General features: G+C 46.3%; 1 protein-coding gene across 5 annotated transcripts in view; it reads right to left on the bottom strand.

The window, feature by feature from the left end:
- EIF4E3 (eukaryotic translation initiation factor 4E family member 3) overlaps positions 1 to 17,637 on the bottom strand; it is a 72,759-nt gene that overhangs the window by 31,530 nt on the left and 23,592 nt on the right. For 3 of the 5 annotated variants that reach the window (XM_063721975.1, XM_063721976.1, XM_002813526.5), the window contains exon 2: positions 15,170 to 15,316. Coding sequence is in view for 1 of the 5 variants with exons in the window: in XM_024245248.3 (XP_024101016.1) it covers positions 11,820 to 11,995 (176 nt within the window). In the remaining 4 variants the exon portion in view is untranslated. Of the gene's footprint in view, positions 1 to 4,683; positions 6,160 to 11,819; positions 12,031 to 15,169; positions 15,317 to 17,637 lie in introns of those variants that run through there. The other 2 variants (XM_024245248.3, XM_063721977.1) reach the window with 2 other exon arrangements.

Raw genomic sequence — 17,637 nt, 5'->3', positions numbered from 1 at the left:
CCCATTTGTGATTTCCTGCTCTCCATCCCTCACTGCTGAGCTGCCCATTCAAGCCATATATACACTTGCCTTTTTAAGTGGAGTTTTACAGTTGACTCTTTTGGTATGTTTTCATCAAGGCCACCATTTTTGCTGAATCCCAATTTTTTTTGTTTGTTTGTTTTTGGGACAAGGTCTCACTCTGCTGCCCAGGCTGGAGTGCAGTGGCACAATCATAGCTCACTGTATTCTCGACCTCCTGGGCTCAAGCAATCCTTCTGCCTCAGCCTTCCAAGCAGCTGGGACTACAGGTGCATGTCACCACAGCCAGCTAATTTTTGTATTTTTTGTAGAGGGCGGGTCTCACTATGTTGCCCAGGCTGGTCTCAAACTCTTGGCCTTAAGTGATCCCACTGCTTTAGCTTCCCAAAGTACTGGGATTACAGGAGTGAGACATCACCTCGAGGCCTGAACACCACGTTTAATACAAGATTGTATTCATATAATATTCTGAGAAGAAACAATATTAAAATAGTCTTTCCAATGGAGCAGAGTAGGGAAGATCTTCACAAAAACCAAAAGGATTACACTCAACAAGAGCTCTATTTTAACAGACTAACACCTGATGATACTGATGTATTGGGATTTGAAAGGAGATATGGGCTGGGCGCAGTGGTTCACGCCTGTAATCCCTGCACTCTGGGCGGCCGAGGCACTTGGATCACCTGAGGTCAGGTGTTCGAGACCAGCCTGGCCAACATGATGAACTCCAGGCTCTACTAAAAGTACAAAAAAATAGCTGGACGTCGTGGTGTATGCCTGTAATCCCAGCTACTCAGGAGTCTGAGGCAGGAGAATCGTTTGAACCTGGGAGGTGGAGGATGCAGTGAGCTGAGATTGAGCCACTGCACTCCAGCCTGGGCAACAAGAGAAAAACTCCATCTCAAAAAAAAAAAAAAAAAGAAAAAAAAAGAAAAAAAAAAGAAAGGAGATGTGTCAGGCTTCATAGAAACTCAGTTTCCTAATTTCTTCATGGAGGAGGGTGATTCTGTGATCTTAAAGATTCTTTCCAGCTGATGGGCACCTTTCTGAATATTCAGGCTTCGAAGTAACAAAACAGTGATGTCGGAAGTACTGATGGTAGTAAATACTTGGCTGGCCAGCAGAAGGCACGGCGTCCTTCTGTGAGCCAAATCTGATTCCAACAGTCACTGAAAAACACCAATGTGCCTAAACCTCATGCCTGAACACACAAGCAAAATTGGGCCATATCCACAGAATCAATTTCAAAAGAGCAAATAACCCAAGATTTTTAAATGATCTGCCCTGTAAACAGGTCAGTCTGTACTGGACTTGCTGATTCAAAATTGAACTGCAGCTGTATCATCTACGGTTACTGTTTCTTAAAGTAGCAGTGCAAGCTGTTCATGCAAGCCTTGGCAGCCGGCAGCCACACCTCTCTTCCCTGTCACCTGAGTAGACATTTGTAGCAACTGAAGGTAAATGTTTGTAATGGATGTCAAGGAAGGAAACATTTTTACAGGTATCACATATACAGTATATTCTCTTAGCTTTAAAAATCTTTTTCTTTCATTCATGTTATAAACCTTCCCTTCCCAGGAGAACCCTAGTCCAAACCCTGTCTCCACAGACCAGGGGTGCTCATCTGAGAGTAATGTTGCACCCCAGAAGAGACTTGGCAATATCTGAAGACATTTTTGGTTGTCATAACTGAGGCCGTGCTACTGGCATGTGGTGGGTAGAAGCCAACGGTGCAGCTGAACATCCTACAGTGCACGGGACAGCCCTCACAACAGAGAATCACCCTGGCCAGAATGTCCACGGTGCCCATGCAAAGAAACCCTCCTGGCAATGTGTAACAAATAGTCTCAGGAGCTTTAAAATTTATTTAATCAACAAAAATGTTTTGCACATCTTTTGTGGCCGCTGGGGATACAATGGTGATCATTTTAGAAAAAGGCCTTTTCCCATACAGTTTATGTTTTAGAACCAACATCCCTCCTCTCTCGGAATTCCCCAGGCTCCCAAAGGCAAAGAAACAATGTTCATATCATTTTTTTAATTCTCCCAGGAGGGAGGAGGTGGGAAAGAAAGCTGAGAGAGGAACATACATGCTGATAATGACCATTCCCAGTAGAAGATACAGGCAGAGCTGTGGAAAATCACAGAACCCAGGAATCAGGACCCTGGTTCGGAATTTTCTGAATCATACGCTGCCCTCCCATGGTATACAGCTAGAGCTGAGAACACAGCAATGGAACAATAAATGCCCCTCGATGGATCAGGTTAAAGAATTTCAATAGTTCCACCAGGAGTTTCCTCTTTATTTAATAATATTAATGCAATAATGGCTCCCTTTTACTAAGCATGTATTACATGAAAGGGTTTTGCAGAGATTATCTCTAATTCTTACAGCAATCCTGTCAGGTTGGTTTCATTATCCCCACTTCACAGATCAGGAAACTGAGGCTCAGTGAACTTGTTTTTAAGCAGCAGGTCTGGGTTCTTCTCCTGGTCTATCTGGCTCTGAGGCCCATGACCTTCCCCTTAAACTAGGCTGACTCCCAGGAATAACTGAGCAGTCATTGTCAGCATAGGTGTCCCATGGCACATCTTGTGTCATATCCCTCCTTAGGCCCACCTAAGTCAATCTTGCCTCCCCACCATACATCTAGCCACACTGCTGGCAAAGCACAGAGGCGGAGGTGCAGGAGAGAGCTAGATGCCACTAGAATCCCTGGCAAAAAAATACCCCCAAATGTAATATAAATAACATGATTCAGGAAGAAGTGAAGTGCTTGAAAGCATTTTATCCTTTTTTTTTTTTTTTTTGGAGATGGAGTATCGCTCTGTTGCCCAGGCTGGAGTGCAGTGGCAGTGGCGAAATCTCGGCTCACTGCAAGCTCCGCCTCCCTGCAAGCTCCGCCTCCCGGGTTCATGCCATTCTCCTGCCTCAGCCTCCCAAGTAGCTGGGACTACAGGCACCGGCCACCATGCCCAGCTAATTTTTTTTGTATTTTTAGTAGAGACGGGGTTTCACCATGTTAGCCAGGATGGTCTCAATCTCCTGACCTCATGATCCACCTGCCTCAGCCTCCCAAAGTGCTGGGATTACAGGCATGAGCCACTGTGCCTGGCCCATTTTATCCTTTTTCTTATTCCACAAATGCTGGGCCCCCAATAATTGAAAAGACCACACATCATGTTGTACATGCATACATGATCTCCTTTTATCCTCATTAAAACACCTTAGGTAAATAATAGTTGCAACCCCACTTTAAAGATAAGCAAACTAAATCTGAAGATGGTAAGGTAACTTGCCCAAACATACACCATTGTTTAGTGGCCGATCTGGGACTTGAACCAAAGGTTACCTGACAACCATGCCCTTAGTCATTAGCCTAAACTAAATAGCTCCTGCATGACCAATACTCAGCCTGGCACCCTCATAAAAACACTGCACCAAGCATGGCTCCAGCTGTCCTGCAGCTTACAATCCTCCATTCAGACTTCCCAAATATGCCTTCCCCATTAAACCCCACTTTTAAAGATATAATTGCTGCAGCCTAAGCTCATTAAGAAAGTTCATGGAGACAGATGCCTCTGTAAATACCTAAGGAAATTATCTTAATCATTACCTGGCTATCTTTTATCAGACCACAGCACCACTTACAATCCATATGTATGCCTAGAGATGCTTCTTACAAAGCAAACAAGCTGAAAAGGTTTCTTCGAACCCTGCCGCATCTTTGCCACTCAAAGTGCAACCAGGCAATGGGTAGCATCACCCAGGAGCTTGTTAGAGTGGCAGTCTCCAGGTCCCCATGAGACCTGCTAAATCCTGGGTGATCTGTATGTACATTAGAGTTTGAGACATGCTGACCTATGTCATCTAAAGTTACCATAAGAAATGCTAACTTGGAAAGTAAAATCTAATGAACTACAGCATCACAAGACAAATGTAAAAATCACTATTGTCACAAACGCATTTGTCATCACCCAAAGACATCAAGAAGTTGTTATCCTTATATGTGAAGGACAGTTCTGTAAAAGCACTTAAATATGGGTTTTCAGGCAAGGGCTCTCTTCTTTTCTCAGCATATTCTGAGGCAGGGAGTCCTTGGCTTAATCATCTCCCATGAAACTGGCTCTTGGTTTCCTTATTTGTAAAATTAAGAGGTACAGCCAGATAACCTCTTAAGTCCTGTCCAGCTCCGATATTTTAGGATATGAGATATGAGAGAATTGTGTCCTATCTGTATTCATGCTCACAGGAAAGTGTGCAGTGGGGTTAGGGACACCAGGGCTTGGAGTCACACAGTCCTAATTCAAATCCTGTTTCTGTTCTATATTGCTGTGTGACCTTAGGCAAGTTACTTCTCTGGGCCTCAATTTTCTCATCTGTAAAATGTTGCTGATATATCCTACTTCAATAATGTGAGAGTTTTATGGATAATTATGTACAGTATCCAGTCCAGTGCTTAACACAAATGAGTAAATTGTAGTTCATATTAACAAGTTAAAGTGGGAAAAGATGTCTGAAACAGTATGTGGTAGTATATCCAATTACTTGATACACATGCCCAATACACAGGCACACAATAAATGTTTGCTGAAAAAACCAATGATGACAATATTCCATCTTATGTGAGAGATAATTTTGTTCCAGCCAAGAGAACCCACCTTAAAGGGGAAGACTTTAAAGGCAGAGTTATATCTTCTAAATGCCAGTCTTCCTGTTGGATTTACAACATCGGGCTCAGCTGTCAGAGGGAAAATTTGTACAGCCCAGTTACATGATTAAGTATGTCCCTCGTATGCCATTCACTCCATTAAAGATGATTTCATTTTAATCACTTTTAGATAGATCTGTGGCTTGTGGCTACACCAGCTTCCTGTCTGATCAAGAGTCTCATACAAAAATGGCCCAAGCCCTATTACTGACAGTTAATAATGCATCTGCTGAAAATATCTACATCATTTAAAGGTTTTATTTCTGCATGTTTATTTAATTTTGATTTCTCCCTGCTTTCCTATGGTCATTCCTAGTCTATCTTACAGCTCTTTGACAGTAGCAACTGGGGCTCCTTTCATCTTGAGATATATTAATCCTTCAGTACATGGAGGATGGGTAGAGAAGTACAGCAGTGTTAGAGTTTACACCAAAATTAAGAAAGACCAAGTTGTGAACCATTCCCATGACAGATCACTAAATTGTTGCCATGTGCCCTGGGTTTGGAAGTAAGTAAACGGTCTCTGTAATATTAAAAGCAGAAATGTTTTTGAGCAGCTAGTGCCAGGTAAGGACCAGAAACTTTTCTGAGTGAGGATGTGAAACGCCCTCATACTTTTCTGCAAGAAGCAACCACTGACCTGAGGTAGAAAGGCTGGAAGTACTCTATGTCAGGGCCTTGCCCTGCCAGACGTTCTCAGAGGACCTTTACCCCTCACAAAAAATAAAATCCTGGGCCATTTAGAGTCTACAGGTTCAGGAGGGCAAGTGTGGGAAAAAGACAAGAAAAGTTCAGATGCCAGTCACTCTCTCCCTGCCAACCATGGCCCTTCCATCCAGTCTCCTCCCCAACCTAGTCCCAGTAGGCAACTCAATGAACAAGGATGACTTTAGGGTCCCTTTTGTCAAGTTCGGCCCTACCTTCTCATATCAGATTTGTTATTATGGAACACACCATTGGAATGTATTTTGAAGTATTGCACCCTTTAGGGTGGGTCCGCCTAGAACTCAACACTTCTCAGAATTCTTCACTGATACTACTGAAACATTCAGCATGTGAGATATCCTTCCTGCGAGGACACGGCCCAAGGTGTAGTCATGTTTGCAATCTTATAACCTGGAATGGTGACTGGTAAATAATATACTCAATTGATATGATCAATACATAGAGCAGTAACTCTCAAGTTTGGATATCTATGGCATTTGTTACAAATCTACCTTTCACCACAGAGGTCTGAATGAGTAGGTCTGGGGCAGAGTGGAGAGCCTGTATTGTAACAAGCACAGCCAGGTGATTCTGATGGGTGGATGAGGGAATACACTTTGAGAAACACAGGCTTGGTGGAGCTAAACCATGACTGGGTGGGGTTGGTGACAGTTGTATATGATGGCTCACCTTTCTGATGAAAAAAAAAAAAGTCTGCAAATACTCACTCAGCACCTACTGTGTACCAGGCACTGTAATGTGCACTCCCTGGAGTCACAGACATGAGGAAGTTAAATCTATCCAAGGAAAGGGCCAGTAGTCTGACGTGACCAGGAAGAGTGGACAGACTGAGTGGTATTGTGGAGTTGAAGAGTGGTAGGTGATAAGGTTAAAGAAGAGGTGGGTTTGGACAGGGCGCCTCTAATCCCAGCACTTTGGGAGGCTGAGGTGGGAGAATTGCTTGAGCCCAGGAGTTTGAGACCGGCCTGGGCAACATAGTCAGACCCTATCTCTACAAAAAATAAAAAAAATTAGCTGGGTGTAGTAGCACATGCCTGTTGTCCCAGCTACTTGGGAGGCTAAGGTGGAGGGACTGCTTGAGCCCAGGATGTAGAAGCTACAGTGAGTCATAACTGCGCCACTGCACTCCAGCCTGGGTAACAGAGAGAGCCTGTCTCTCTCTATATATATATATATTCATATCTTATATTTTAAGAGGTGGGTTCCACTTAAAAAAGCAATATATGAATGTATACCATAATCTGTAAGTCCATAGTTTTCCTTAAAAAAAAAAAAAGGTACGGAACCTTTTATTGAAACTAAACGGGTCTTTTTATATATGTATGTATGTACATATATATGTATTTGTAGAGGCGGGTCTCATTCTGTCAACTCGGCTGGAGTGTATTGGTGTGATCATAGTTCACTGCATCCTTGAATTCAGGCTCAAGCAAACACCTAGGCTCGACGGATCCTCCAGCCTCAGCCTCCCAAGTAGCTGGGACTACAAGCTCTTGCCACCATGCCCGGCTAATTTTTTTTTTTAAATAGAGACAAGGTATTGCTATGTTGCCTAGCCTGGTCTCAAACTCCTGGCCTCAAGAGATCCTCCCTCCTCAGCCTCCTAAAGTGCTGCGATTGCACGGATGAACCACCACATCCAGCCTAAGGGGGCCCATTTCTAAAAACAAACAAACCACCACACCACCACCTCTCAAAGCTGCTCTGGTAGAAGTAGTGGTGGAGATCCAGAATCCCTACTGTCTGGATCATACAACTTCATAAAAGAAGTCCTCTTAGGTGGTAAGAGACATAAAGTAAAAATCCGCTGCTATGGCAGAGGAACGGGGCAAAGGAGTTTTGGAATGATAAGATAAGCCGTATGTTTAGAAGGCTAACCATGCCAGCCCAGGTAGGGGATGCCTAGAGAGGGGCAGAGCTTGGGAGCAGGCAGGAAGCTAAGAGCTGGCTAGGAGGTAACTGGAACTAGACATAACCAGAACCTGCAGAGAGAGGGCATGGAAAGAGGAAAATGGCTTAGACTTGGAGCAAGTTTTCCCAGGGGAATTAACAGTATGAAATACAGAACTGGATGGAGCAGGGTGCTTGAGAGAAAGAAGATTCAAGGATCAAATGGAAATTCCAATTCTGAAAAACTGGAAGTATGGCAGGATGGTTAACCAATACGTGGTCAGCAGAAAAGAAAGAGAATGGAGAGAAATCAGCTCAGTCACTGAAGAATCAGTACTGCATTTGACATGCCTGTGGATTTCCTTAGCTTTCAGACATGTGTCCAGAACTCCGAAGAGAGCTGAAGGCTGGAGATGGAGACTTGCAAATGATTAGCAGAGTAATGGAGCCACCACAGGAGAAGGTGAAGTCACTGCGGGTAGAATTCAACAACACCCCGTTCAGGGTATTCAGTGCGGGCTGACTTGTGCCAGGCTCCAACCCAGGAGCTAAGGACAAGGCATCCGGGACAAGAACTCTGCCCTCATGAGGTTTACATCCTAGTGGGAGAAGACAAGCCAATGGTGGTAATGCTATGGAGAAAATAAAACAGGGTCAGGGGCTCGGGGTGTGTGTGTCAGGATGCTTGTGCCATTTCATAACAGTGGTCAGGCAACATAAGATGGTTTGGCTGTGTCTCCACCCAAAATCTCATCTTGAATTGTGATCTCCATAATCCCCATATATGTCAAGGGCAGGACCAGGTGAAGGTAACCAGATCATGGGGGTGGCTCCCCCCATGCTGTTTTCGTAATAGTGAGTGAGTCTCATGAGATCTGATGATTTTATAAGCATCCAGCATTTACCCTGCTTGCACTCACTTGGTCCTGCTGCCCTGTGAAGAAGATGCCTGCTTCTCCTTTGGCTTCTACCATGATTGTAAGTTTCCTGAGGCCTCCACAGCAATGTGGAACTGTGAGTCAAACCTCTTTCCTTTATAAGTTACCCCGTCTTGGGTAATTCTTTGTAGCAGTGTGAGAACAGACTAATATGGAAGGTCTGAGAAGGTGACATGTGAGCGGAGGCTTGAAGGACAGGAAAGAGCAGGGCAAGCAGTGATGGAGGTGAGAGCACTCCAAGCAGTAGGGGGTGTCAGTGGCTGAGGTCCCTGCTTGGGATGATGGCGAAAGAGCAAGGGGACCGATGAGCAGAAAGAAGGGCATGGCAGGAGGGAGAGTGACAAGGGAGAAAAGGGTCCTGGGTGGGGCAGGAAGAGCTGCAAAGCTTTATGGGTTACTGTAAGCCCTTTGGCTTTTGCTCTGGGGGCGGAGGTGGGAGGTGGTTACAGATGACTCTAAGATTTTTGGGCTGGGCAACTGGAAGGATAGACTTGCTCTTAACTGTTCTTATCTGAAATACAGATAGAAGGAAGCAAGTTTGGGAAGGCAGTTGAGGAGGTAGTTCAGTACATGTTGAGTCTGGTTGTGTATTACATTGGACATCCATGGAGACAAAGGGTAAGGAGCACTGGATCTAAGAGTGTAAGGTTTTTGGGAGTCACCAGAATTCAGGTGGACCTGAAAGCACTGTGACTCGATGAGATCCCTGGTGTAAATGGCGCAAAGAAGAGGCTGAGGCCTGAGTCTTGTGGGAAAAAACTCAGAGGGGAGGGGGTCACCATAAGATCAAAAGGAAGCAGTTAGAGACACATAACCCAGAGTGGCTTCCAAGAATCAAGACAGGATAGTTTTAAACGTCCAGAAAAGGGGAGAAAAACTCTTCAGCCTGTGCCCCCAATCTAAAATTACCTTCCTCAAATGCCGAAATCCCTAGCCATACAGTCTAATTTTTTAACCAAATAAGGACTTATTGGAGTTGACTATTAAAAATACTAATAACTTTACCGAGGAGTTCTCCAACTCATCCAGTGAGGGGAATGAATTTAGGTTTCTGGCTTCCCAACATGGAATTCAGACAAGCTGCTCCAGAGACTGTTCGTTGGGGTGTGGGTATGGGGAGGGGTTGGTAGCTGGGGAGCATGGTAATGACAGTGTTAGTAGTTTATGCTTAGGAAGCTCCTTCTACCAGCTGGCACCTGTTAGGTGTTGTACATCATGTCTCTCATTTAATCCTCAGAACCGCCCTGTGAGATATAGCCTATGACTATCCCATTTTACAATGAAAGTGAGGCTTGGGGCAGCTAGGTGGCTTGTTCATCAGCACACAGTAGGCTGGAAGGTAGGACAGGCCAGGAGGTAGGACAGGCCAGGAGGTAGGATGCCAAAAGGGAGTTTTAAGTAGCAAGAGGCCTTTGCATGCTATGGAACTCAAAAACCGATGTCATCTTGCCAGGCAGACATTGGCTATGCTGCAGGGAAGGCTGACTTGGAGGGCTCTCCTGAGAACCTCAGCAGTCTCTAGAATGTTGTTTACCTGGGGAGAAAAGTTACTAATGAACTTCCAGATCATAATGTGTTCATAACCTCAAGGGGGAGAGGGGCACCCTATATAAAGGTAATGAATTCCCAGAGAAGTAGAAAAAGTTCAATAAAAATTATGAGATGATTGGTCAGGCAAAATGAATTCATATGTACAATATTGGAACTCATTATAATTTCTAAATTAATACAGCCATTTCTATTAAAGATCTGGACACTGTGGCAATAATGTATTTCATTTGATGATCGACCTTTAGAGAACAAAAATCAATAGTAAGATATAGTTTTTGTCTTCATTAAAGTTACTATAATCTTAAGCTACTAGTCTTAAAAGATTGTGTTATCTGTAGTATTGACATTTTAGACCAGTCCTTAAAAGTGTTGTTCCTAAATGTAAACTAATTTTAGACCTGTTTAAAAAGAAACTCTCTTGATACTGTTTCCACCAGTCAGCAGTATCCACAGTTTAGACCACAGGTCCAGGTTTAACACCTTGAAAACAGATACCAGGTAACAATAGCACAGTTGCAGCACACCTATGAAAACAGACACGATTTCATTCTGCTAAGGTCTGCCAAAAGCAGCTTGTTATGACAGTATAATGCTCTCTTAGCATCCCATAATGAAAGTGAAAATGTTTTGAAAGAACGAAACTCACTCCATCTCCCCCACCCCCAACTTTTTTGGGTCTCCGGCAAAGAAAATGGCAGCAAGTGACAATTCTTATAGACGGGTGCTATAAGAACCCAAAAGGATAAAAGAAATGAGCTTGTCTTAACCAAAAAAAAAAAAAAAATGAATATCACTTTTTAAAAAAAAAAATCTTGCAGTCATTTTATGCAAAGCCTTTTAAAACCAGATTTGTATGTACCAAGCAAACTTCTCAGAACACTGTCACACATTTCTTCCTAACACTTAGCCAGAGTAGACACGGTTTCATCAAAATTTCCAAATGCTCTTGGGACAACCTAGAGGTGTCATCATTGGGCACCCACTGCAGGGCAGACACTAAGAAGGGGCTTTGCATTCATCCGTCTATTCATTCATAACAATTTCTGGTGTTCTTACTAGGGACCAGGCACAGTTCTAGGTCCAAAATGTCCAAAAACAAAAAGCCACTGCTCTTTTATCCTTAACTGAGGGGAGGTGTTGAGGAGCTGGGGAGACAGACTGAAAATAAACAAATTCATATATAATAGAATCCAGCTGCATTAAGCATTAGGAAAAAAAAGAAGGCAGGGCAGGAGAATACAAAACGATGGAGCAAGGTTTCTATTTTAGATACGGTAGTCAGGGGGCCTTTTTGAAAAGATGGCACCTGGGTTGTCCCCCGAGAAAGCCATAATTCACCCCCTTCCTGACAAGGTCAGCTGCTGCTCATTATTGAATCTCCAGCGCATAGCAGGTGTGTGGCTCCACTGTAGGTGTTCAGGAAATACCTGCCCAGTGGATGAGGAAGAATTGGAAGAGGAGTCCACTGCAGCAGCGGCCGGACACGGGGTGGGAGCGCCCGCCGTGCAGTAATCATTGCACCACCGCACACCTCCCAAGGGATGGGCAACTTTTCCGAGCGCTGTCACAGCTGAGGTCGTGTCCTGAGCTCCCAGGCGCCCCGCGGGGTAAGCAGGACAGCCCTCTCCCTGCAGCAGGGACGCGGCCACCCCCAGCTCGCATACCCTCTCCCACGGCCCTGCCAGCACGCCGCGTTCAGCTCGGAAGGGAACAAGGGGTAGAAAGTGTTGCCGAAACTTTTCGGGCTGCGCTGTCCTCCCCCGGCCCGGAGGCGAGGACGCCAAACAGCCGCCCGGCGCGGCCCGAAGCTGGCTTCCGACCCGGTGGGGCGAGTCCCGGGGCGCGCAGGCGGACGCGCGGCGGGGCCGGGGTCTGTGCCACAGCGGAGCGGGGCCAGGGCGAGGGGCCGCGCCAAGACAAAGCGGCGGTGGCGGCAGGACCCGGGTCGGGGCCGTGCGCGGCGGGCCCCGCGCCCCCTCACCTGTCGAGCCAGAAGGTCCAGGGCGAGTGCAGCGGGACCCCGCCCGGCTCAGGCTGCAGCGCCGACAGCTGCTGCAGGCCGAGCGGCGGCTCGGGGGTGGCGGCGGCGGCTGCGGTGCGGGACCCCGGCGGCTCCCGGGCCCCGGCGGGGGGCGCGGCGGCCGGGGGCAGCGCCATATTCTCCGCCCCGCCTGCAAGGCCGGCGGACGCGCGGACCGCGGGGCGAGCGTGGCTGAGTCACCCCCGGCCCCCGCCCCGCCCCGCCCCGCCCCGCCCCGCGCGCCCCGCCCCGCCCCAGGCTCGCCGCCCGCCGCCCGCCGCCCGCCGCCCGCCGCCCGCCGCCCGCCGCCCGCCGCCCGCCGCCCGCCGCCCGCCGCCCGCCGCCCGCCGCCTTCAGGGCCTGGGAGCCGCGCGGAGGGGCCGTGGGAGGCACGGCCGGGCCGGGGCCGCCGAACAAAGACAGACCCACGGAGGAATGGGGGGCCGATCCCGCTCAGCCCAGCGTGGGGGACTGACGGCCCGGCCTGGAGTGGCGGCCGGGGACGGGCTAGAGGGCCCACGGGGGTGAGAGGGACCGGGGAACGGTCTGCGGGCTGGCTCTGCAGCCATGCAAAAGGGCAGCGGGATAGAGCGGCAGGCTAGGGGCAGATGGAGGGATGGATGGGACAGGGGATGGAGCCCCAGACCCACGTGGTGCGAGGGAAGGCGAGATGGACAGACATACCAGCAGTCAGAAGGACGGAGGGAAGGCTGGCAGATGGCTGGAGGAGGGAAGGAGGGATGGAGGGCAGATGGAAGCACAGTTGGGTGTGACAGATAAATGGAGAGGGGAACCGATGGCCAAATGGATAAAGAGACTCCAGTGCCCGCGAGTACAGAACAAAGGGCGAGACAGAAGAACGAATAAGAGAACCACCGACTGGGGCATGAGGTTGGAGCAGGTGGGCTTTGCATTCCTCTTCGTGAGAGCATACTTCCTAACTCCGCTGATTTGAAGGGGTCAGAGCCCCCATCCCAACCTCTGGAGCTACCATGTGACCACAGTGAGGGCCTCAAGCCTGGCTTAACATGTGGCTAACTTCAGAGAACATTTCCCAAAATCAGCCAAAGTATCCAGATTTGCCCTGAAGCACCGGCGAGTGGGGAGGAGGAAAGCGGGCAGCTGTGAACACAGAGCGCTCTGCTTCCTGTACCTCTGAGCACCCAGGAAGTCCCTTAGGCGGTGAGATTCCTGAGCCCAAAGTAGGAGGGGCCCTCCTAACACAGCCTCTCCCCAGGTCTCTGTCACTTTCTTTTTCAAAAGAAAAGCAAAGGCATGAGGCATGTGAACACACATGTCACAACCAGCATGGATATCCTCTTTACACCTGAATTTCTAGATAGTTCCTCTCTGGCCTTGAACAGTGAAGGGTGTGGGATTCCATCTCCTCATTGACCTTCTACCTGGCCTAGCATGTGTTCTGTTCATGCCTTGAGCATTCGCTGGGATGGAAGAGCTACAAAACAAGATGAGTTCAGGGGCATCAACAGCATCATAACAGACTGTCATGAATCCCAGAGTAGATGCCCTCCCTAAAAGGTAATCAAGGTCACATAAAGTGACAATAATAAAAACAAGACCGCTGCTTTGTGACCCCTGCTTTAAACTTCTATACAACATACAATGCTGGAAGCAATGACAGATTTTATAAAATCTCTCCAACACTAAAACGGGGGAGGGTGCTTTTGGTTAGATGCATTTATCTTGTTGCTTAATATCTCCTTTCATTTTTCCAAGAAGCGTCATATATGGCATTGTTTAAACTGCTCTGAGCACTTTACCCTTAATAACTCATTTAATCCTTACAATAAGCCAATGAGGAATATACTATTAACCCATTTTACAGATGAGGAACAGAGATAAGATTAAGATAACCCCAAGGTCACAGAGCTAGTAAGTGGGACAGCTGGGATTCGAACATAGGTATTCAGACTCCAGAGTCTAGACTTTCAACTGCCAGACTCTCCTGCCTCTCTACACAGAACACTAACAAGTCCACAAAGTAAAAACAAGCTGTGAATAGTAGGTCTCCCTCCCTCCCAAGACTATCAATCTTCATTCCCAGAGGAAACCACTGGCAACAGTTTCCTTCCAGAAAAATGCAAGTATGCACATGCAAGCATATATCTAGATTCATAAATTATAAATCTATATCTTTTTTATAACCAAAATGGAAGCATTTAATACCAATGCTGCACCTTATTTCACTTAACATTATATCCTTGAAGATTTTTCCATATCAAAACATATAGATCTACTTTATCTTAAGGGCTGCAAAGTAATTCATTGTGAAGAAGTAATATAATTTAATTCACTAGCCTCCAACATTTATGTGGTTTCTAGACATTTTCTTATATAAATAATGCTACCATAAGTATTTTTATATTTATGTCTTTCTTCATCTGCACAAGCTAATCTCAGAATAAGTTTGGAGAAGAATTGTTGGCTGCATTTAAAAATTTGATACATATTGCCAAATTGCTTTGCAAAGTGGTTACATGAATTTATATATAGCTGATTTATAAATAATGGTTGATTCTGAAAATTTATATTTACGAAGTGACACATATCTGTATAAAATTCCAAGGCATGGGTAGAGAGGAAGTTTTGCTTTCTAATGATTAAAACTAGTCAAACTGTCAAGTTTAGCTCCTTCCTTATGTCCTTTAACAATATCCTCAGCAAAAAAGGGCTAGTCAAGAATTTTTATCTGCAGTTTCTGTAAAAGGAATGTGTACCACATGAAAAAAATTCCCTCCAGAATTTGGAACTAGGAACAGTCTGGCAGTTTTTCTTTACTGAATAGCAATTACATACCTTTCTCTCTTTTTGCTTTGGCTTCCAGGCTGCTCATAATTACATTTGGTGCTCAATCACAGCACCAATATTAGCCAATGAAGAAGCATCACTATTTTTATATTTATTCCTATTTCTATTTTAAAGACCTAATAGCATATATGCACCTTACACTGAACCCCTCAAATTTATTTTGGAAGTAGGTGGTATATATGAATAGATAAAATTTAAATGACCTTAAGATTAATAAAAGAGATTATACAAAATGGCTAAGGAGGGAACAATGGGCACAACTTTCATTCCCTTCCTGTTTGAAATATGTAAGAGACTTAATTATTTTTATTGCTCTTCAGAATCATTCTTAGAAGATAATAAATTGGGGAAATTTCCCTCATCTGGGAACTGGATGGCAGGAACTAGAATTTCAAGGTAGAAAGGGGATTCAGCGATCATCTAAGCAAACCCATCACTTTACAAATGAGGAAACTGAGGCCCAGAGAGGTGAGGTGACTTACCCGAGGCCACAGCTCTAGGAAATGACAGAGGCGGGACTAGAACGTGGGTAGCTTGAGGTCCGGACCAACGTGCTCTCCCACTGCATGACACGCAACACAGACGACTTGGGGTGGCAGAAGAGAGGAAGAGAAGGTGACCCACAGCCCCTAGCAACGAAAACAACAAGGACTTGAGGCACTCATAAATAATTAAGCAATTAGCTGCAGCAGCTACTCCCCTCCCCTCCAGCATCCAGTCACCAAGGCAACTTGGGCAGGGTGCCTGCTGGTTGCCTAGTAACAGTGTGGTCTGCTCCCCTGACATGCTCCTTAGGCATCAAAGGATTTGAGAGCCGGGAAGAACCTTAGACAGGGATCACTGTTACAACACCTTCATTTTCCAAATGAGAAAAGAAAGGCCCAGAGAAGCTGGGTAACCTGCCCAAGGTCACACAGCTATTCAGACACACAGCCAGCCTCCATTCCCAGTTGCTTTCCATTGCACTAGGGCTGCCTCAGGGAGGCTGCAGATGGAGGAGAGGGGGAAATCGCTCTACAGTTCCTAGAAGAAGGAGAAAGAGTGAGCATGCAGGCAAGAAAGAGACAGAAACCTGAGCGCTCATATGCAATTAGCAGGAGCTGGTAATCCCATCAGCCCAACTTTCATCATCACCATGGCAACATGGGTGAGGTGGGTGCTGGTTGCCTAGCAACAAGTGGTCCTCTCTCTTCTACTCACATCCGCTCCCTGGGAGTCACAGGAACAGCAGAATGATGACGCTGGAAGGGAAGGCAGGGGTCCTAACTCAGTCTCCTCCTTTACCCAATGAGGAACCTGAGGTTCAGGGACACGAAGTCACACAGCCACAGAGTTAGCTAGTGACATTCCCTCCATTGATGGCCTCTGTCTCAACACTTTGGGAAGGGAGCCTTCCACTCAATAAAGGCAGAACATGGGAGGGAATTGGCCAGTGGCTCCCTCGAAAGGAGGGAACACACGGTCTCTAATGTCAGAAAACCTGGGTCAAAGCTAGTTCTCCCTAAACCTGGCAAGCTTCTTATCCTCTCTGTGCCTCAGTCTCCACATATGAGGACTGGACATGCTAACGGTCTCTATCTCTTGAGTTATCGTTAGGATTAAATGAGAAAATGTACATGTCAAGTGCCTCGTATATAGTAAAGATACAGTAAATGTCAGGCATTCATTCATTCCACACTCAATAAATATTTGTTGCATGTCTGCTATGCAAATGCCACTGTTCTAAGCTCTCCAGGTTCATTAGCAATACAGACAAAAGAAATTCCTGTCTCAGGGAGCCTACATTCCAATAGAATGTGTGTGTGTGTGTGTGTGTGTGTGTATTTAAGTGTTTGTTGAATGGGTGGGGGAACTCATTGGCAATATGCTGTTTATGTTGCTGGGCTCCTTCTCTAAGACTGAGAAGTTTCCTGTTTACAGGGTGTGATACTATAAATATGCAGGCCTGTCTTTTATGTGGGAACTCCGTTTTCCTTTCTTTTAACAGCAAAAGGAAAGCAATGGCCACTAGATGGCAGTCTTCAGTGCCGGTAGGTACAGGGCACAGGGACTGGCCTGGGGCACAGGCCCTGACTGAAGCTTCCAGTAAAGGTGTGTTGCAGCTGGCCAGTCCTAGAGCAATGGCTTGGAGAGGTAGAGGAGACTTGAAACTATTCTGGGATACTCACGGGTCAGGGGAGGCTGCGGTGTGGTTCAAGAGTGATTGCTTCAGAGTGAGACTGATCCCTGCTCTAACCAAGATCTTGCCATAGGTAAACCCTGTGACTCTGGGAAGTTATTAACCTTGCTGAGCTCCAGATTCCTCATCTAGGGTACAGAGATAACAAGAGCGCCCTCAAGGGACTGCTCTGAGCCATTTATAAGAAAACATTGTCTATAAAGCACCTTGCAAGTTGCACATAGAAAAAGCTCAACTAGTGTTATTTATCTAGATTCCAAAAGACCTCTGAAGATCTTTTAGGGGCCAGGCCAGGCCTCTCTTGTTCAGAGCTGCTAATGGAAGAGAAAGGGGCAAAGGAAATGGCATGTGTTAAGCATCTGCAGTGAGGACACTGAGGTCCATGTGGTCACTGAGCCTGGAAAATGTGGCCTTGAGGTTTGGTTGTCCCACTCTCCACATCGATCCACCTATCAGACATTGAGTTCCCGTCCTGATCTGCCTGCAATCCGTGTGTTGGTCTTCCTTCTTTTTTTCTTTTTCTCTATTATTATTGTTGTTTTTTTTTTTTGAGACAGAGTCTTGCTCTGTTGCCCAGGCTGGAGTGGAGTGGCATAATCTTGGCTCACTGCAGCCTCGACCTCCCAGGCTCAAGCAATCCTCCCATCTCAGCTTCCCCAGTAGCTACAAGCACATGCCACCATGCCCTGCTAATTTTTAAATTTTTTGTAGAGACACGGTTTCACCATGTTGTTCAGGCTGGTCTTCAACTCCTGGCCTCAAGTGATCCTC

Source organism: Pongo abelii, chromosome 2 (genome assembly GCF_028885655.2).
Source record: "Pongo abelii isolate AG06213 chromosome 2, NHGRI_mPonAbe1-v2.0_pri, whole genome shotgun sequence".
NCBI lineage: Eukaryota > Metazoa > Chordata > Mammalia > Primates > Hominidae > Pongo > Pongo abelii.
The sequence above is the reverse complement of the archived record's forward strand: the minus strand, read 5'-3'. Positions and strand labels throughout refer to the sequence as shown.